Source organism: Corythoichthys intestinalis, chromosome 14, assembly GCF_030265065.1.
Source record: "Corythoichthys intestinalis isolate RoL2023-P3 chromosome 14, ASM3026506v1, whole genome shotgun sequence".
NCBI lineage: Eukaryota > Metazoa > Chordata > Actinopteri > Syngnathiformes > Syngnathidae > Corythoichthys > Corythoichthys intestinalis.
In genome coordinates, this window is record NC_080408.1 from 3957289 (window position 1) to 3975035 (window position 17747).

At 37.3% G+C, this 17747-nt stretch overlaps 1 protein-coding gene across 1 annotated transcript in view; it reads left to right on the forward strand.

Annotated features, from left to right (window-relative positions):
• esyt2a (extended synaptotagmin-like protein 2a) overlaps positions 1 to 17747 on the forward strand; it is a 91486-nt gene that overhangs the window by 38065 nt on the left and 35674 nt on the right. The window contains exons 3-7 of the mRNA XM_057857115.1: positions 6554 to 6944; positions 11789 to 11830; positions 15954 to 16088; positions 16166 to 16242; positions 16987 to 17059. Of these exons, the coding sequence (XP_057713098.1) occupies positions 6561 to 6944; positions 11789 to 11830; positions 15954 to 16088; positions 16166 to 16242; positions 16987 to 17059 (711 nt within the window). The 5' untranslated portion in view covers positions 6554 to 6560. The remainder of the gene's footprint in view (positions 1 to 6553; positions 6945 to 11788; positions 11831 to 15953; positions 16089 to 16165; positions 16243 to 16986; positions 17060 to 17747) is intronic.

The window sequence follows — 17747 nt, forward strand, 5'->3', positions numbered from 1 at the left end:
TAATACATGAACTACAACCCCTAGCAAAAAGTATGGAATCACCACTCTTGGACGAGCACTTACTCAGACATTTTATCATGTAGAACAAACTCAGCTAAAAAGCTTGAAAAAAATAATGAATTAGTTCAAAAGTGCAATTCTTTAGCATTCAGAAACACTAAAAGACATGAATAAAAAACATTGTGGTGGTCAGTAAATGTTACTTTTGTAGAGCAAGTGCAGGGAAATATACATGGAATCACTCCATTCTGAGGAAAAAAATTTGGAATCATGAGAAACAAACAAAGAAATAACAATCAAAACTAGGGCTGCAGCTATCGAATATTTTAGTAATCGAGTATTCGACTGAAAATTATATCGATTAATCGAGTAATTGGATAAAACATTTTTTTTAGGTAGAGCGCAATTATAAATATACACGAGAAAACAAGACATTTTATCTAATATTGAACCATTTGCAGTCAATCAATGTCTTTATTTTCGTTAAATTGTTGAAACGAGGGATGCAGCTATCGATTATTTTAGTAGTCGATTAATCGATGAACTAGTTAGTTCCAATAATCGAGTAATCAGATAAGGAACATGAAAAATTAAAATACCTGAGCTGAGCCTCAAACAGTAAAAATAAATAAATAAGGATCTATGTACAACAAAAGAACAATGGCTAACTTACATAGCAAAAGTCTGCTAGCTTAAATGGTGTAAAACGCTAACGCTTTTTTTTTTTTTTTTTAACAATGCTCTTAGTAAATTGTTCAGACACATATTCCCACCAAAAAACAAAACAAAAACAAAAAACGGCTAAATATACCAATAATCTATATTACGAATGCATTAGACGAAACATTAGCTGAAACAAAAACTTGGCTTATGTTGATTTTAACATGGAGCAGCTGATTCAGCCATGTGAAATGAGGCAGACTAGAGGGCAGTGTATCCACCCAAATCAATAAAACTACAGCAAATGCAAACACTTTCAAAATAAACCATTACAACGCCACTTTAATTAAACGAATACTCGAAGCAGCAAAATTTAATTTGAATCTTTTTTTCTAATCGAATACTCGAGTTAATCGATTAATCGTTGCAGCATTAATCAAAACATATCCCTAGTATTTAGTAGCACCATCTCTGGCTTTTATGACAGCTTGCAGTCTCTGAGGCATAGACTTGAAGAGTATTATTCTTTATCAATTTGTTGCCACCTCTCTTTGATTGCAGTTGCCAGATCATCCTTGCAGGTTGGAGCCTTGCTTTGGACCATTTTTTCCCAATTTCCACCACAGGTTTTCAGTAGGGTTGAGATCTGGGCTATTTGCAGGCCATGACATTGACTGGATGAGTCTTACTCCAAGGAATGCTTTAACAGTTTTAGCTCTGTAGCATGATGCATTGTCATCTTGGAAAATGACAAACATATTTTCAATTGAAGAGATAAGAAAGCTGTCTAAAATTTCAGTGTAAACTTGTGCATTTATTGAAGAGTTAACCACAGCCATCTCCCCAGAGCCTTTGCCTGACATGCAGTCCATATAATCAAGGACTGAGGGAATTTTGATGTTTTCTTCAGGTAGTCATCTTTGTAAACCTCACTGGAACAGCATCAAACAAAAGTTCCAGCATCATCACCTTGTCAAGAATCTGCACTGGACAAGGTGATGATGCTGCTACTTTTGTTTGGTGCTGTTCCAGTGAGAATTTACATAGCAAAACTCCGATAGCTTAAATGCTATAAAATGCTAACGTTTTTTTTTTTGTTTTTTGTTTTTATAATGCTCTTGACAAACATTTCAAACACATATTCCCACAAAAATGGCTAAATATACCTATAAACTAAATTGCGAATGCATTGAAAAACATTAGCTCAAACAAAACTTAGCTTACGTTGGTCTTGACAGGGAGCAGTTGGATTGTGAAAATGAGGCAGACCAGAGGGCAGTGTATCCACCCTAATCACAAAATAAACCATTCCAATGCTACTTTAATTAAACGAATACTCGAAGCAACAAAATTTAATTTGAACATTTTTTTCTAATGGAATACTCGAGTTAATCGATTAATCGTTGCAGCACTACAATCAATGTCTTTATTTTAGATGTACATTTGTGAAAAAAGACAATAATTGCATCTCAGATGTGACTAGAAAAAAAATACAAATTCACTCCTTTCACTCCAAAAAAATCTTATTTCTTACCTAAAATTGTCATTACGCTTGACAACACACATCACTTAAAAGTTAGGTGTTTTTCCCACATGTTTCAATTGAATTTCCATTTATGTCAAGCTATTTTTAAGTTCTTGTTAAGTTCTTGTTAAGTTTAAGGTTAGTCTTACTTGTAAGTTCTGATAGGATTTTGAGGTTTTGCAGTGTTCAAAATACAGTGGTACCTCTACATACGATCACTTCGACACACGATCTTTTCGACATCCGACGTAAAATTTGAGCCGCCATTTGTTTCTACATCCGACGAGTTGCTCGAAATACGACGACATGACAGCACTGCAAACGAACGCACGGTGGATTTTCTTGTGTGAGAAATCAACACAGTTTTCAAAAAAAGTTGATACAGTTGGAGAAACAAGGAAAAAAGTGATGCTTACCTTTGAAATGAAGATGCAAGTTATAGAAAAATATGAGCTTGGGGTGCGTGTCCCTGAACTGGCTCAACAATACAGCTCCGTGGTCCTCTTCCGACCACCGTTCGCCACTATTTATAAGTTAAGGTGAAAATTATCATTGTGGTAACATTGCCAAGGAAATCGCCAGCTTCGTCACGTTTTTATCATTTATTTAAGAACTTATCCAACACAAAACGCCCATTAAGCAGTTGACTGCTCTCAAGAAAACGAAAGTATTATCTCTACCGCACCGACCTATCTCACTTCGCGGTGCGTTCAGGGACAGTAAAAAGCCTGAACTGGCTCAACAATACAGCTCCGTGGTCCTCTTCCGACCACCGTTCGCCACTATTTATAAGTTAAGGTGAAAATTATCATTGTGGTAACATTGCCAAGGAAATCGCCAGCTTCGTCACGTTTTTATCATTAATTTAAGAACTTATCCAACACAAAACGCCCATTGTCTTAAGCAGTTGACTGCTCTCAAGAAAACGAAAGTATTATCTCGACCTATCTCACTTCGCGGTGCGTTCAGGGACAGTAAAAAGTGTCCGCCATATTAGAATCCGATTCGTTACATTATTTACAGGAATAATTATTAATTATTCTTCTTATTATTATATTATTCTGAATTATTTATTTATAACTTATTTGTTTTTCTATGTTTAATTGCCATTTGTAACAGTGCCAGCAGTATTTATTAAGAATTTAGTATATGTTTTTAGGCTTTGGAACGAATTAATGGAATTATAATGTATTCCTATGGGAAAATCCTGCTCGACATACGACCATTTCGACTTACAAACAAGGTCCTGGAACGAATTAAATTCGTATGTAGAGGTACCACTGTATATGTATGATACCTGCTGTATTGCAGCACATTAGGCAGCAGTGCTACTTGGAGTTTTATCCATCAATGACTAATGAGCTAAAATTGACAGTTAGCTTTACTGTGTTTTTATTTGACACCCTCATCACTCTACAGCGCTGTGTTTTCACAGATTAAATAAAGCCTGTATGAAAGACAGGTTAGCCACGCATCGACAGTAGTCAATTCAGGCATGAAAATATCTCACCTTTCGGCGAAATTCAAAAACGGTGACCGACATGAATTGTGTAGATCCGAGGAGAAACTTCTTAACTCATTCACTCCCAGCCGTTTTCACCGGAGCAAGGCCCTTCGCTCCGGGCCGTTTTACTGGATTTTGACTGGATTTGCAAGGCCCACAGAAAATTCTGTTCTATTGCTATATAAACATGGAACTAGGGCTGCAGCTATCGAATATTTTAGTAAACGAGTAATCGACTGAAAATTCTATCGATTAATCGAGTAATCGGATAAAACTTTTTTTTTTTTTTTTTTTTAAGGTAAAGAGCAATTATAACTAGTCCTGCAAGCAGGACTCAACAGGCCCTCAGGAGTCTTGTGTTGATTTCTCCAATTTCTTTTCGTTGATTTTTGGGGGGGGGGGGGGTCATTAGGTTTTTTTCCCTTCGAGGAGGAGTCGGTCTCGTAAAAAAGGCCATTTCCTGTTCGTCAAGTTCAAAAATAGACCCTTAGGTAGACATTTGTAAAATTACCCCAAAATAAGGAGAGAAGACTTTCAGTTTTCTTGGCCAAGGAGAGCAAGGAGGGACTAGACAGAGAAATGCTAGATTACGCTGTATAGTCACCAAAATTGATCTTAAAAAAACCCCTCCTTGCTCTTTCTTTTATTAGGGGTTTGTCCTAACACAGAAGGGTGCCGCCCTAAAGGGAGGGGGAAAGCAAGCTGGAGACACCCATGTGATTTTGGTTGGCTATGTGTGAGCATGTAGGTGGAACTAACTAAATACACGTGTGTAAGCAAGGACACTTAGGTAAAGTGGTCAGAATGACCCAGACACTTCCGTTATGCAACGCTGCGGCCATGGAAGATGTCCTCGAATGGAAGATTGTCCTCGAAAGTCTAGACGAAAGTCCAGATGTAAGATGCTGAAGATGCCCTAGAAGGTCTAGTTACGCAATGTTGCGGCCATGAAGCAAGCCAGTTGTCACCCCGACCCTTTTTAACACTTTGTAACACTTAAACATTATACCTAGTATAGCAAGCAATAATCATTTACTGGTTATATCAAATAAGAAAAAATATGGCAATATGTATTATGTATGTATAAGGTATATATGAGCACAAGCAAATATTCAGTCAATCAAGCAAATATTCAATCAACCCTCAATAATTAACTCAACACTGTTCCCAGCAGGGGGCGCCAGGCCTAATGGGTGATATTTCAATGAAGTGGAGTTCACGCGAGATACATCACGTACATGCCAAATATGAAAAAGATTGAACGTTGTATGGGGGAGTTATTAGTCATTTCCTGAATTTGGTGTTTTGTCAAAAAAATGTCCGACTTTGGCACGATGAAAAATACATCGTATGGTTTTTTTTTTCTCCTACAGATGAAGTAGCAGAGTGTGAAGCAACAGCTTAATGAGTCGAAACAGTTCTTCACTGCTGTCATCAGATGAACCAATTTATCCCTAATATATTTCATTGAAAAGTACATAGTATTTTTTTCTCCCACAGAAGAAGTAGTTTTATCCCTAATATATGTAATTGAAAAGTACATAGTATTTTTTTTCTCCCACCGAAGAAATAGCAGAGTGTGAACCCTAAACCCTAACACAAAAAAAAACGCCCCGCACAGGTCAGCCTGTGAATGAAAACTCACCATTTTGATATGTACAAATTTCAGTGAGTTTTCGAGCATGTTCAGAACTTCAAATTGGCCATTTTCATTTGCCCTGAAGAAGCCCTAACCCTAAATCCTAACCCTAATCCCCAAATAAGCCCGACTTTGGTACTCCGCCCAGGTCAGGCCTGTGAATGAAAACTCACCATTTTGATTACTTAACATCTCATATGTCTCATGAACAGTCTCACCAATTTTGAGGAAGATCCAACTAACTGCCTCGCCGCAATGGTCTCAAACGTGCAGCCTGGTTTTCAACAAAAAACGGCATGTTTTTCAACATGCACGCCAGACCCACTCAGAGTGTTTGTTGCCAAAAAGCTCAAGCTTGCTCTCATCTGACCAAAGCACACGGTCCCAGTTGAAGCCTGGGACCGTGTGTATTTTTGTGTGAGACCAAGATTGAGCTTTTTGGCAACAAACACTCTAAGTGGGTCTGGTGTGCCACGAAAGATGCGCATGCTGAAAAGCACCTCATGCCTACTGTGAAGTATGGGGGTGGGTCAGTGATGCTGTGGGGCTGTTTTGTTTCCAAAGGCCCTGGGAACCTTGTTAGGGTGCATGGCATCATGAATGCTTTGAAATGCCAGGATATTTTAAATCAAAATCTGTTGCCCTCTGCCCGAAAGCTGAAGATGGGTCGTGACTGGGTCTTTCAGCAAGACAATGACCCTAAACATATGGCCAAATCTACACAGAAATGGTTCACCAGACACAAAATCAAGCTCCTCACATGGCCATCTCAGTCCCCAGACCTTGTTTTGTTGGCAAAAGGGGATTGTACAAAGTATTAACACCAGGGGTGCTAATAATTGTGACACACATTATTTGATGTCAAATAATTTTTTCTTTAAGTGAGATTTTTTTCCCCACTGAATGAATGCACTTGTATTGAAGGTTGGATTTTTCTCTTTTTTCCATCAAGGTCCCATATTATTTGAATTAAAAAAATTATTAGAAGCTAAAAAACACATATTTTTCAGGGGTGCCAATAATTATGGAGTGCACTGTAACTGACCTCATGATATAATGCCAATAAGGGTGCTTAAAAGTTGGTGGGGACAATTTTAGCATCCTGAAAAGATGCTAGTGTGATGTCCCTTACGTCCCTATGCAAACCTACGCCCTTGGTTCAGATACTTTTTCATACCACTGTAGTCCAAAAATGACAATAAATTGTCTGGTTTTATTTCCACAGAGGGGAAATGAGTAACAGCGGCGTGGCCTCCGGGATGGGAGGCCCAAACGGGCGGACTCCGACGCCCGATAGAGCGGTCCCGGCCCCGGCCCCGGGCGGCTCCTCGCCGGCCACGCTGGAAGACCCGGCCGGCGGGCCTCTGTCGTGCCTGACTGACGTGGGGGAGATGTGGGTGAAATTCGGCAAGATGTTCGCTGCCATCCTGCCCATCTACATCCTGGGCTACTTGGAGTTCAGCTTCAGCTGGGTCTTAATCGGACTGGCCGCCTTGTTTTACTGGCGGCGAGCCCACGGCGCTAAGGACTACAGGATCAACCGCGCTTTGGCCTTCCTGGAGCATCAGGACACTCCCGTCAAAAAGATTCTGCCCACCACCGAGCTGCCGTCGTGGGTGAGTCTTCCGTGTCTCTCCCGGGGGACAAGTGCTCCACTTTCCCAAATGATCCGCTTCCTGTTCATTTGCAGCGATGGGTCCTTGAGAATGTTTCCAGCTTCCTGTTATAATAGATGTCCCCACCCAATTCTCTCTTGATAGTTGCAATGACTGGCCAGTGAGCTTAGTTAATTCATGTTAATTGCAGCGTTTTACATTTTTGTTTAATATCGCTGTCAATGGCAGACAACAAGTTAACAGCAAAAGTGTTTTCTGGCAGCCTTCGTGAGAATTCTAGGGCAGAAAAAAATTTACGCCGATGACATCTTTTGACGTTTGAAGCCGTGTCAGCTGACAGCGCTTCAAATGTCGTGTGACACGGTATGTGGGCAAGGCCACGACAACCGTGTCGTGTGGCAGTGGGCGGGGCAGGAATGGCAACAATGCGGAGAAAACAGCAGAAGGAGAGGGCGACGACTACACGATGCACGAAGCATTTACTATCTATCTCTACTGGCAAGTTCCTAACCTACAGCAGGCTGCACTCTACTGGCTAATAATTCCACAATTAATTGATCAGCCCTGATACAAACAAATCTAAAATCTGGCTATGAGGATCAGTAGATACAGTGCTTCGAAGGTACCAAGTTTTAAGAAGGAGGAGGAGTAGGCAGGCATGCAAACTTGCCACCTTTCGGTGAAATTTCGCCGTTTTGAAATCAAAATGGGTCATTTTTCTGAATCATGTAGATCCGAGGAGAAAAAAAATGGGGGGGTCTGGCAACGAGGGAGTGAAACCGTTAACTTCGAAACCGTAGTCCATGCTCAAAACTGCACTCTAGTCCAGGGGTCCCCATCTGCTGGGCCGCGGACCGGTCCCGGTGCGCATTTACTACCGGGCCGCACAGAAATAATAATTTAATAACGACCGCATTCTGGCCGAATTAACCCTGTGCCCCTGCTTAACACACCGATATCCCTGTCTACTCTAGATATAATACTACGGGATAGATTAGAATGTTGTCATAGAAATCCATTTATTGGACGGCTAGCAGTACATCTTGTTTGTGTATATAATATATATGTGCGCTTGTCCTCGATAATAACGTATTACTAGGCCGCGGGCGCAGCACATTTGTTCCCGGAAATAATTAGCCCCCACACGAGCGAAGATGACTGGAAAACAGACGTCTTTGGATATATTTTTACGGCGAATATGGCACCTGACGAACCTACAACCTCAAAGACCCATGAACGGCGAAGGAGTGGATTTGTGACCCGTTTGTGAATAAACCGAGTGATTCGAGCATGTCTGTGCAACAGGAGGATCCACTTGTAGATATCGCAAATGACGGCGACCTTATTAAACATATATTTGAGACAACAACTCTACCGAGGTTCTGGATTGAAGTCATTCCGGAATATCCTGAAATCGCTACGAGAGCATTGAAAACCTTGCTACAATATCCAACATGGTATCTTTGTGATGCGGGCTTCTTAATTAATGCTTAACGACAAGGCGAAGTCGTTAATGGTGAGAGCGGTGTGCAGTTTTTGTATGCAGCTAACATGGCAGGATTTATCTGTGGAGAACTTTTCTACAAGTCCTCCCATGATCAAACGTAAGTTAATATTCCTTTCTTTCAAGAAAGTTTGTGTAGTGTTTACTTTGGAATCGCTGCATTTGCGCATTTTGCGGCTATGTTTAACGTTACGCGCATGCGCAGAACCACACCGTTGCAATTTTTGATGGGTTGCAAAATTTGTCAGAACACCGGTCCGTGAAAAAAAGACCCAAATAATACCGGTCCGTGGTGCAAAAAAGGTTGGGGACCCCTGCTCTAGTCCGATGACCTAGACCTATTACCGCCACTCTCTTCTCGTGACAACAAATGACTGACAATAGTAAGAGACGGGAGTATAGCTGTTCTCTGCTTAATGCAAATGGGACATAATGTATATTTTAGGGCTGCAGCTATCGAATATTTTAGTAATCGAGTAATCGACTGAAAATTCTATCGATTAATCGAGTAATCGGATAAAACAAACATATTTTTAGGTGACGAGCAATTATAGATATACATGAGAAAACAAGACATTTTGTTATTTTCAGTCAATCAATGTCTTTATTTTTTATGTATATTGTTGAAAACAGCCAACAATTGCATCTCAGATGTAACTAGAATAAAAAAAAGACTAATTCACTGCTTTCACTCAAAAAACCTTTAGATCTTATTTTAAAAAAGTATATATATATATATATATATATATATATATATAAACACACCTAAAAATGCCTTTACGCTTGATAACACACATAACTTAAAAGTTAGTATTTTTCCCCACGTTTTTCAATTGAATTTCTATTTGTGTCAAGCCATTTTTAAGTTCTAGTTAAGTTTTAAGTTAGTCTAAACTGTAAGTCCTGATAGGATTTTGAGTTTTTGCACTGTTCAAAATAAATGTATGATACAGGCTGTATTGGAGCACAGTAGGGACTAGTGCTACTTGGGTGTTTTATCCAGCAATGACTACTGAGCTAAAATTGATAGTTAGCATTATTGAGTTTTTATTTGACACCCTCATCACTCCACAACGCTATGTTATGTTAAAGCCTGTATGTAAGACACGTTAGCCACGCATTGAAAGTGGTCTTAATTAATTGAAACCTAGCCCTCCGCAGTGCTAACGTAAGGTGAGCTAGTAGTGACAGTAACGTTAATATTATATATTAGCGCTTAGCGTTCTTTATTAGCGCTTAGCGCTCTACTGCTTTAAGATGGCGGCTGTTTGCTAACGCTGCCCGGACGCGGCCTAGTCTGTCATTGTGCATCTAGTTCAACATACATGTGATCTCTGTGAGACTCATTGGACGCTACCTGCAACTATAACGTAGCATGTGCGGTCTAGTATTTAGCAACGTCGGCGTCGTTTGTAGCGGTTGTCGGCTGCAGTAAGTTTTTTTTTTTTTGCTTCTTCCTCTACGCACGTGACATCAGCGCGTTGTCCCGCATTAAAAGTAGTCCGAGCAAAACGTGATGCTTAGAGCTGTCAAAATAAACGATTACTCGAGGTGAATAAAATTACTCGGATCAGTTTTTAAACTCGAGTTACTCGAGTTGCTCGAGTATTCGTTTCAGCTCTAGTATATTTTATAATTTACATTTTGTATAATTTGCTCCTTAATGCGTCTTATATGTTCTGATTTCAGGATGAGAGATTTAGACTTGTATATGTTAAATTATTATGTACTGTGTTTAATTCGAGATGTCTCTGGTTGCACTATGAAATGCACTTTTCCGCGCATGCCGTGTGTCCATGTTACTTTGTCACCTTTTTCACCCCTAACCATTTTGTATGCCTGGTAGGACTTCAAAGTTAGTGTCCACAAGTAAAACAACAACGTGAGTGGCGACCCAAAGTCAAAGGAAGTGAGCAGGAAATGCACCAAAATCAATAGGAAGTGACTCGAAATAAAGAGGGTGTGGCCCGAAATCAAAGGAAGTTAGCTGGAAATGTTGATTTGTGTTTGGGCCACATTTTGGCTAGGTCATTTTTGTCTTTATTATTCAATCAAAAAATAAATTGCTTAAAAATAATATATATTTTCAAAAAGAAAACTCAATAAAAAAAGAACAATTTCAATCATGGAAAAAGTTTTTGAATGCGAAAAAGTATTTGGGATTGAAAATTTTGCATTTAAACTCTTAATTTTTCCTGAAAAAAAGTTTTCTTTGATTGAAGCAATCCTTATTTTAAATCGACTTCAATAAAAAAAAATCTTGACTTCAATCGCCACAAAAAATAAAAGACAAATAGCTTTCACATGCATTTTTTGAGTTTTTTGAGTTTTAAATTTATTTTTGCATTCAAACATTTTTTTTTTTTTTTTTTTGATTGAAGCGACTTTTTTTTTGGGTTGAACATATATATTTTGAAGCAACTTTTTTTTTATTGAAGCAACTTTTTTGGGGGGGATTGAATAATAAAGCCACAAATCTAACCCCATATGGCATATGGCATACAATTTTTGACTGGGGTAACTACATTGGCACGACACCGCCAGCATACCATATTCAATGGATGACGATCTTTGCAAAAAGTATTGCCCAAGATTTAGAATTCCCCTCAAGAATGACGGGAAACAAAAAAAAAAACACTCATCGTCAACTTGTTATTATAAATATTCTATAAATTTAAATTTTATTGCTGACACAGCGTTTCGGGGTCATCAACACATGCTGTTCCCCGCCCTGCCCCAAAGGTCAAACTCCGCCTATGGATTCACCCCAAAAATGCCTCATATCAACAGAAAGTGACCTGTAAATATTCTAAAATAATCAGGAGTGACCAAAGTATCCCATGCAAATTATACTTGCCCCATAAAACGACTGTACTGAATAACCTAACGTAAGTATCAGGACGATGAAAAGCTTGGTCGTCGGTGATGCTGCACTGTCGTCACGTGACTACGACACAATGTCACACAATGAGAACGATTGCACTACAAGGTCTCTCTCTCTCTCGCTTTGCCAGGTTAAAAATAGAGGCCGACGCGATTCCTCGTCCCGCTTCCTATTACTTTACCTTCCAGGAAAACCATCTTCAGCTTTCATGCTATCATCACAACATTTTTTCCTGGGCCTCAAAGCAAATTCCTCCACTCTGCTTTATTTGTTCGCGTGTTGGTGCGCAACCTTTAACGCAAATAAACACTAGCGCCGCTGCCGGCGTCGTCACCGAAATAGCTAAAAGGAATGCCCTTGTGTTTGTTTACATGCAAGCCCACGCGTGTTGAAATGCGTCATTGTAAAAAGCGCAAAAAGAGCTTTGAGGGAAGTAACTTTTCATGCTTTTGACAGGTTCATTATCCGGATGTGGAGCGAGTGGGGTGGCTCAATAAGGTAATGCTCATTCAACTCATCTCATCTCATTAATTGATTAGTTTATTTATTTGTTTATTTATGGTTTAAATAATAACAAAGGTGATTATTCTCTTACTTTTATTTCTTCATTTTGGATTTTTTTAATTAGATTTTATAAAGGGGGAAAAAACGGTAAAGATAATCTTTGTAAAAATGGATTTTTATCAATAAAAAATAAATACATAATTAAAAAAATATCATTTTTAAAAAGTCAATAATTTATTTTTAACAATAAAAAATAAACAATTTTATAAAATATCTCATTTTTAAAAAGGCAATATTTTGGTCACTTTTTTTTATTTTTTTAATTTTTTTATTTTAAAAAAAAGTATTATTTTTAATGTTCATTTAATGAAGTAAAAAAGAAAAAAGTAAACTTTTTAAAACTTTTTTAAAAAAATTTAATATATGTTTGAAATTGCAAAATGCTTTTCATTTTGGTCGTTTGTTTTGATTTTAAAAATGTTTCAGTATGTTTTATGATAAATAAAATCTTTTAACTCAATTTTTCATCACTTATTTTTGTAAAATAAATTTTTTAAAAAAGGATAAAAATACATGTATGTTTAAAGTTTTTTAAAAGTCATTTTTTATTCCATCATGTTTGAATTTTGAAAATGTTTTATTACAATTTATGACGAAAAAAATGACTTGAAAAAACGTTTAAACTTTTTACTTTACTTAAATGTAATATATATGCCATTTTTTTGGATTTTTTTTTTTTTTTTAATGTTTCATTATATTTTATAATAAATAAAATATTTTTAAATTACTTTTTTCATCACTTAATTGTAATTAAATTAAAAAATATATAAAAACATTAGTCATTCATGTTTGAATTTTTACATGTTTTATTTTATTTTATTATTTTTTTTTAAAACCTGTCCTGTTCAGCTGTTTGACACAGAGAATGGAAGTCTAAGTGCCCGGATTCTGAACAGTTTTAATGTTTCACATGGAGAGAATTTTTACATGTTTTATGACAATTGATAAAGAAAGAAAACTGTAAATGTGCTCTTTTTTTATAATGTATTTTTAACAGTAAAATACAGTAAATAATAAAAAAAATCATTAAAAAAAAAACTCATTATTTTTCATCATTCGTGTTTTATGCAAAAAGAAAACAAATAAATATCTTTAAAAAAATTTAACTTTTTTTTTTTTAATGTAATAGTTATATATATTTATAAAATTCAGTTTTTTTTGGTCATTTGTTTTTCATTTTAAAAATGTTTCATTATATTTTATAATAAATCTAAGGTATTTTTTCATGACTTTAAAAAAAAAAATACATTTAAGAAATATATATTAAAATGTGTAAAATGTATTTTTAAAAAAACTATATTTTTTGCTTTGAAAATGTGTTTTATAAAGTAAAAAGAAAAAATCAGTAAACATGATATTTTTTTAAACCTGTTTTTTCAATGCAATGAATTTTTTTTATATGTAATTATAAAACAAAACTAGGCCTGCAAGCAGGACTGAACGGGCCCTCGCAATCTAGCGCAACTCGGACGTCATGCAACTCGGACAGTGTGCAGGTCAGGGTGGTGGCAGATCGTCCTCTCTGATCATCTCATTAGAACCTAACATGCGCGAAAGTTGCCTCTTTACATTCACACACCTAAGAGATAAAAACCCCTATTGGACAGAGGACTACAAAAAAGGAGCGAATAAAGGGTCATCACAGCAACAGACAGAGACATGTGGACATGGGCCGTAAAATAAGTATTTTAAAAGGTCTTGAAACTACAATGACCCACCTGAAAAGAACTGGACATATATTTTAAAAAATGAGTGACTTTCTATTGCCACTAGTTGGCGCTGTAGGGTTGATGCAAATGACCCCTACAGGACCCTTCAGACTATGACTCAACAAGCACGATATGTTTGGCGCAGATATGTTGTAGAAGTTATGACTGTTCAAAACTTGTGGTGAGACGAAATGGCTTCAGTCATTTTTACTTCTCCTGCTGGACCCTTCTGCTTCAACCAAACCTCAGTATTTTTCATCAGGCACCTGAACACATGTCTTAAGGCTCCCCTGATGCAGGTTTGAGATGAATAGATTTTTTTTCCTTGGAGGAGGAGCCTGTTTCGTAAAAAAGGCATTTCCTGTTCCCACTAGGGGGCGCTAGGCCTAATGAGTAATATTTCAATGAACTCGTGTTAAGGGTGGGATGCCGCATATACATGCCAGATATGAAAAAGATTGAACGTTGTTTCAAGGAGCTATTAGTCCTTTACTGAATTTGTCATTTTGCCGAAAAAATGGCCGACTTTGGCACCACGCCCAGGTCAGACCCATGAATGAAAACGCACCATTTTGTAAAGTTTAGATTTCATATGTCTCCTGAATTGTCTAACCAATTTTGAAGATGATCCAACTGATTCCCTCTGTGACAGGGTCTCAAATGTGCACCCTGTTAATTGATAAAAATTTCACATTCGATCCAAAATACCCGATTTCCTGTTGGGTTCGGAATATGCTCTACGTTAAAAAAACCTAATAGGAAACGCCTTTTTGAAAAATTCAAGGGGGCGCCACTGAGCCATTTTGTTACATTTTTTTGTAACGTTTCAAGATTATCGAAATCCACACAAATCCACACATGTATGTGCAAAATTTGGTGAGTTTTCGTGCATGTCCAGGCCTCCAAATGTAAACTGTACTAGAAATGGACAGAAATTTCACATTCGATCCAAAATACCCGATTTTCTGTTGGATTTGGAATATGGGTGCAAGAGGCTTTTTTGAGCAGTTAGGCATAAGGTATCTACTCCCCAAATTTCATTGCTCTACGTTGAAAAAACCCAATAGGAAAGGCCTTTTTTAAAACTCCTTTCTGTCGCCACTAGTTGGCACTGTAGAGTTGATGCAAATGACCCCTACAGGACCCTTCAGGGTATGACTCTCAACAAGCATGGGAAGTTTGGCGCAGATATGTTGTATATCTGCTGAGTTATGACTGTTCAAAGTATTTTGCGAGACAAATTGTTGACGATCATTTTCACTTTCATGTTTGGACCCCTCCGCTTCAACGAAACCTCAATATTTTTCATCAGGCACCTGAACACAGGTCTTAAGGCTCCCCTGATGCAGGTTTGAGGTCAACAGATTTTTTTCCCTTGGAGGAGGAACCTGTCTCGTAAAAAAAGGCATTTCCTGTTCTCACTAGGGGGCGCTAGGCCTAATGGGTAATATTTCAATGCAGTCGTGTTCAGGCTGGGATACCGCATATACATGGCAGATATGAAAAAGATTGAAAGTTGTGTCAAGGAATTATTAGCCATTTACTGAATTCGGTCTTTTGCCGAAAAAATGGCCGACTTTGGCACCACGCCCAGGTCAGACCCGTGAATGAAAACACACCATTTTAGAAACTTAAGATCTCATATGTCTCCTGAACAGTCTCACCAATTTTGAAGATGATCCAACTAACTCCCTCGGCGAAAAGGTCTCAAATGTGCACCCTGTAAATCGATAAAAATTTCATATTTGATCCAAAATAACCGATTTCCTGTTGGGTTTGGAATATGGGTGCCAATGCTTTTTTGAAGTGGTTTTAGACAAGGTATAGACCCCCCAAATTTCATTGCTCTACGCTGACAAACCCTAATGTTATAGACCAATTTTAAAATTTCAAGGGGGCGCCACTGAGCCATTTTGTTACATTTTTTTGCAACGTTGTTAAATTATCGAAATTTACAGTTTTCCGCACGTATGTGCAAATTTTGGTGACTTTTCGCGCATGTTCAGGCCTCCAAATTGGCCGTTTTCATTTGCCCTGGGAAAAAAAAAAAAAATCCTTTGCAAAACAATAGGGCCTTCGCACGCCTAGTGCTCGGGCCCTAAAAAAGGGGGAGGCGGGAGTATATATATACTCTTTGTTTTTTTGTTTTTTCAATGTGCATCCATAATTTTAAATAAATAAGGAATAACAATAAATAGTCCTCCTCTTTTTTATTATCCTTAGAATCCTCAGAATTTTTCTAATATTTAAAAATTAAATTAAAAAAATGTGTATTTCTATTGGTAATAAGTCAATATACTTCAGTTAAAATGGATTTGTTGTCTATCACTGTCAATTTTGTCCTGCAGACAGTGAAGCAAATGTGGCCGTTCATCTGCCAGTTTGTGGACAAGTTGTTCCGGGACAGCATCGAGCCAGCCATCAAGGGCGCCAGCCCCTATCTGTCCTCTTTCTGCTTCTCCAAGATCGACATGGGCGACAAGGTAGGCGGGCGAGCGAGCAAGTGCACGCCGTCATTGTCTGTAAGCTACTTTACACTCCTTTGGAAATGTTTTTGCAGCCTATCAGGGTGAACGGTGTCAAAGTTTACACGGACAATGTGGACAAGAGGCAGGTTATCATGGACATGCAGATCAGGTGATTCTTAACATTATTTCTTTCTTTTTCGTTTGATATTTTCTGTTTTTTGAACCAGTGTCAAAATTCTTGTTAAATGTGTATATATTTATTTATTTATTTTAAAGCTTTTTTAAAATGTTTTTTTTTTAAACAACAACCATCATGTAAACATTTTTTTAATTTAAAAAAGAAAAAAAAAACACTAACATGTTTTTGAAAATTGTGTTTTTTTTTCACTTTTTTCCACTAAAACAATAAAAAACTATTTTGTTTAATTAATTAAAAAACATTTCTAATTTATTGATTTTATTTAATATTATATGAAATATTTTTTGTTTTTTATATTTTAAGGATAATTCACATGATTTTAATTTTTTTCCCCATTTTTGTATTTTTTTTTTTACTTTTATATTCTTATTTAAGTTTGTGTGTGTGTTTGTGTGTTTTTTAATGACCATTGACGTCATCATTGAATACTTCTTTGAATAATCAAACACGTTTTTTAAAAATGGAAACTTTTTTTATTTTCCCCACTTCCTTTATAGTTGCCATCTTTTTCCACTAAAACAATCAAAAACATTTTTTTAATTGATTTTATTCCATATTTATATTATTTTAGTATATACACAGTATTATATATTATGATAATTTTAATTATTTTTATTCATTTTTAAAAATGATTAATTAATTCATGTATTTTTTGTAAATTATATATTTATTTTATTATTATTTATAAGAATTTTTCTTTTGAATGCTTTGCAGTTTTGCGGGCAACACTGAGATCAATGTGGACATTAAGAAGTACTACTGCAGGGCGGGAATCAAGAGCATCCAGGTAGCCGACTGGCCGGCGGGTCTGTAGCGCGACTTCAGCTTTTTCATCTACGCCGTCCACAGGCGCTTCCTGTCTTTATGACTTTAGCGTGTTGACTCAGAAGCCATAAAAGGCCCCATATCTCAGGGCCGGGACACGGCCACTGTTTGCCGTGGAAGGTTTCCTTTGCTTTTGTCACCATTGGGACTAAGGGTGTAACAATATATTGAAAAGGTCGTGATATTTTGTTGCCGAAAAGGTTATCAATATCGTTTTAAAAAGGTGTCACTCTTTAAAAAAAAAAAAAAAAAAAAAAAAAAAAAGGAACCTACAAGTTGCTACCAAAATCTTCCGTTAGAATAAGTTAGCTTATTATTGATGGCGCGAGACCCCCGATCCATTTAGGGCTCTTTTGATCCGTTTTACACTGGGCTCAATAAAGGATCTGTCCTCATCTCATCCTGATCTGATCCCGATCCGATCTGATACTGATCTTTATCTCATCCTGATCTGATCCTGAGCTCGTCTTTTTTTTTTTTTTAATCCTCATCCCGATCTCATCCTGATCCGATATGATCCTGACCCTGATCCTCTTCTGATTTCATCCTGATCCGATCCCTATCCTAAAACAATCTCATTTCACCCTGATCTGACCTATTCTGATCTGATCCCATTTTATCCTGATCTCATCCTGATCTGGTCCTGACCC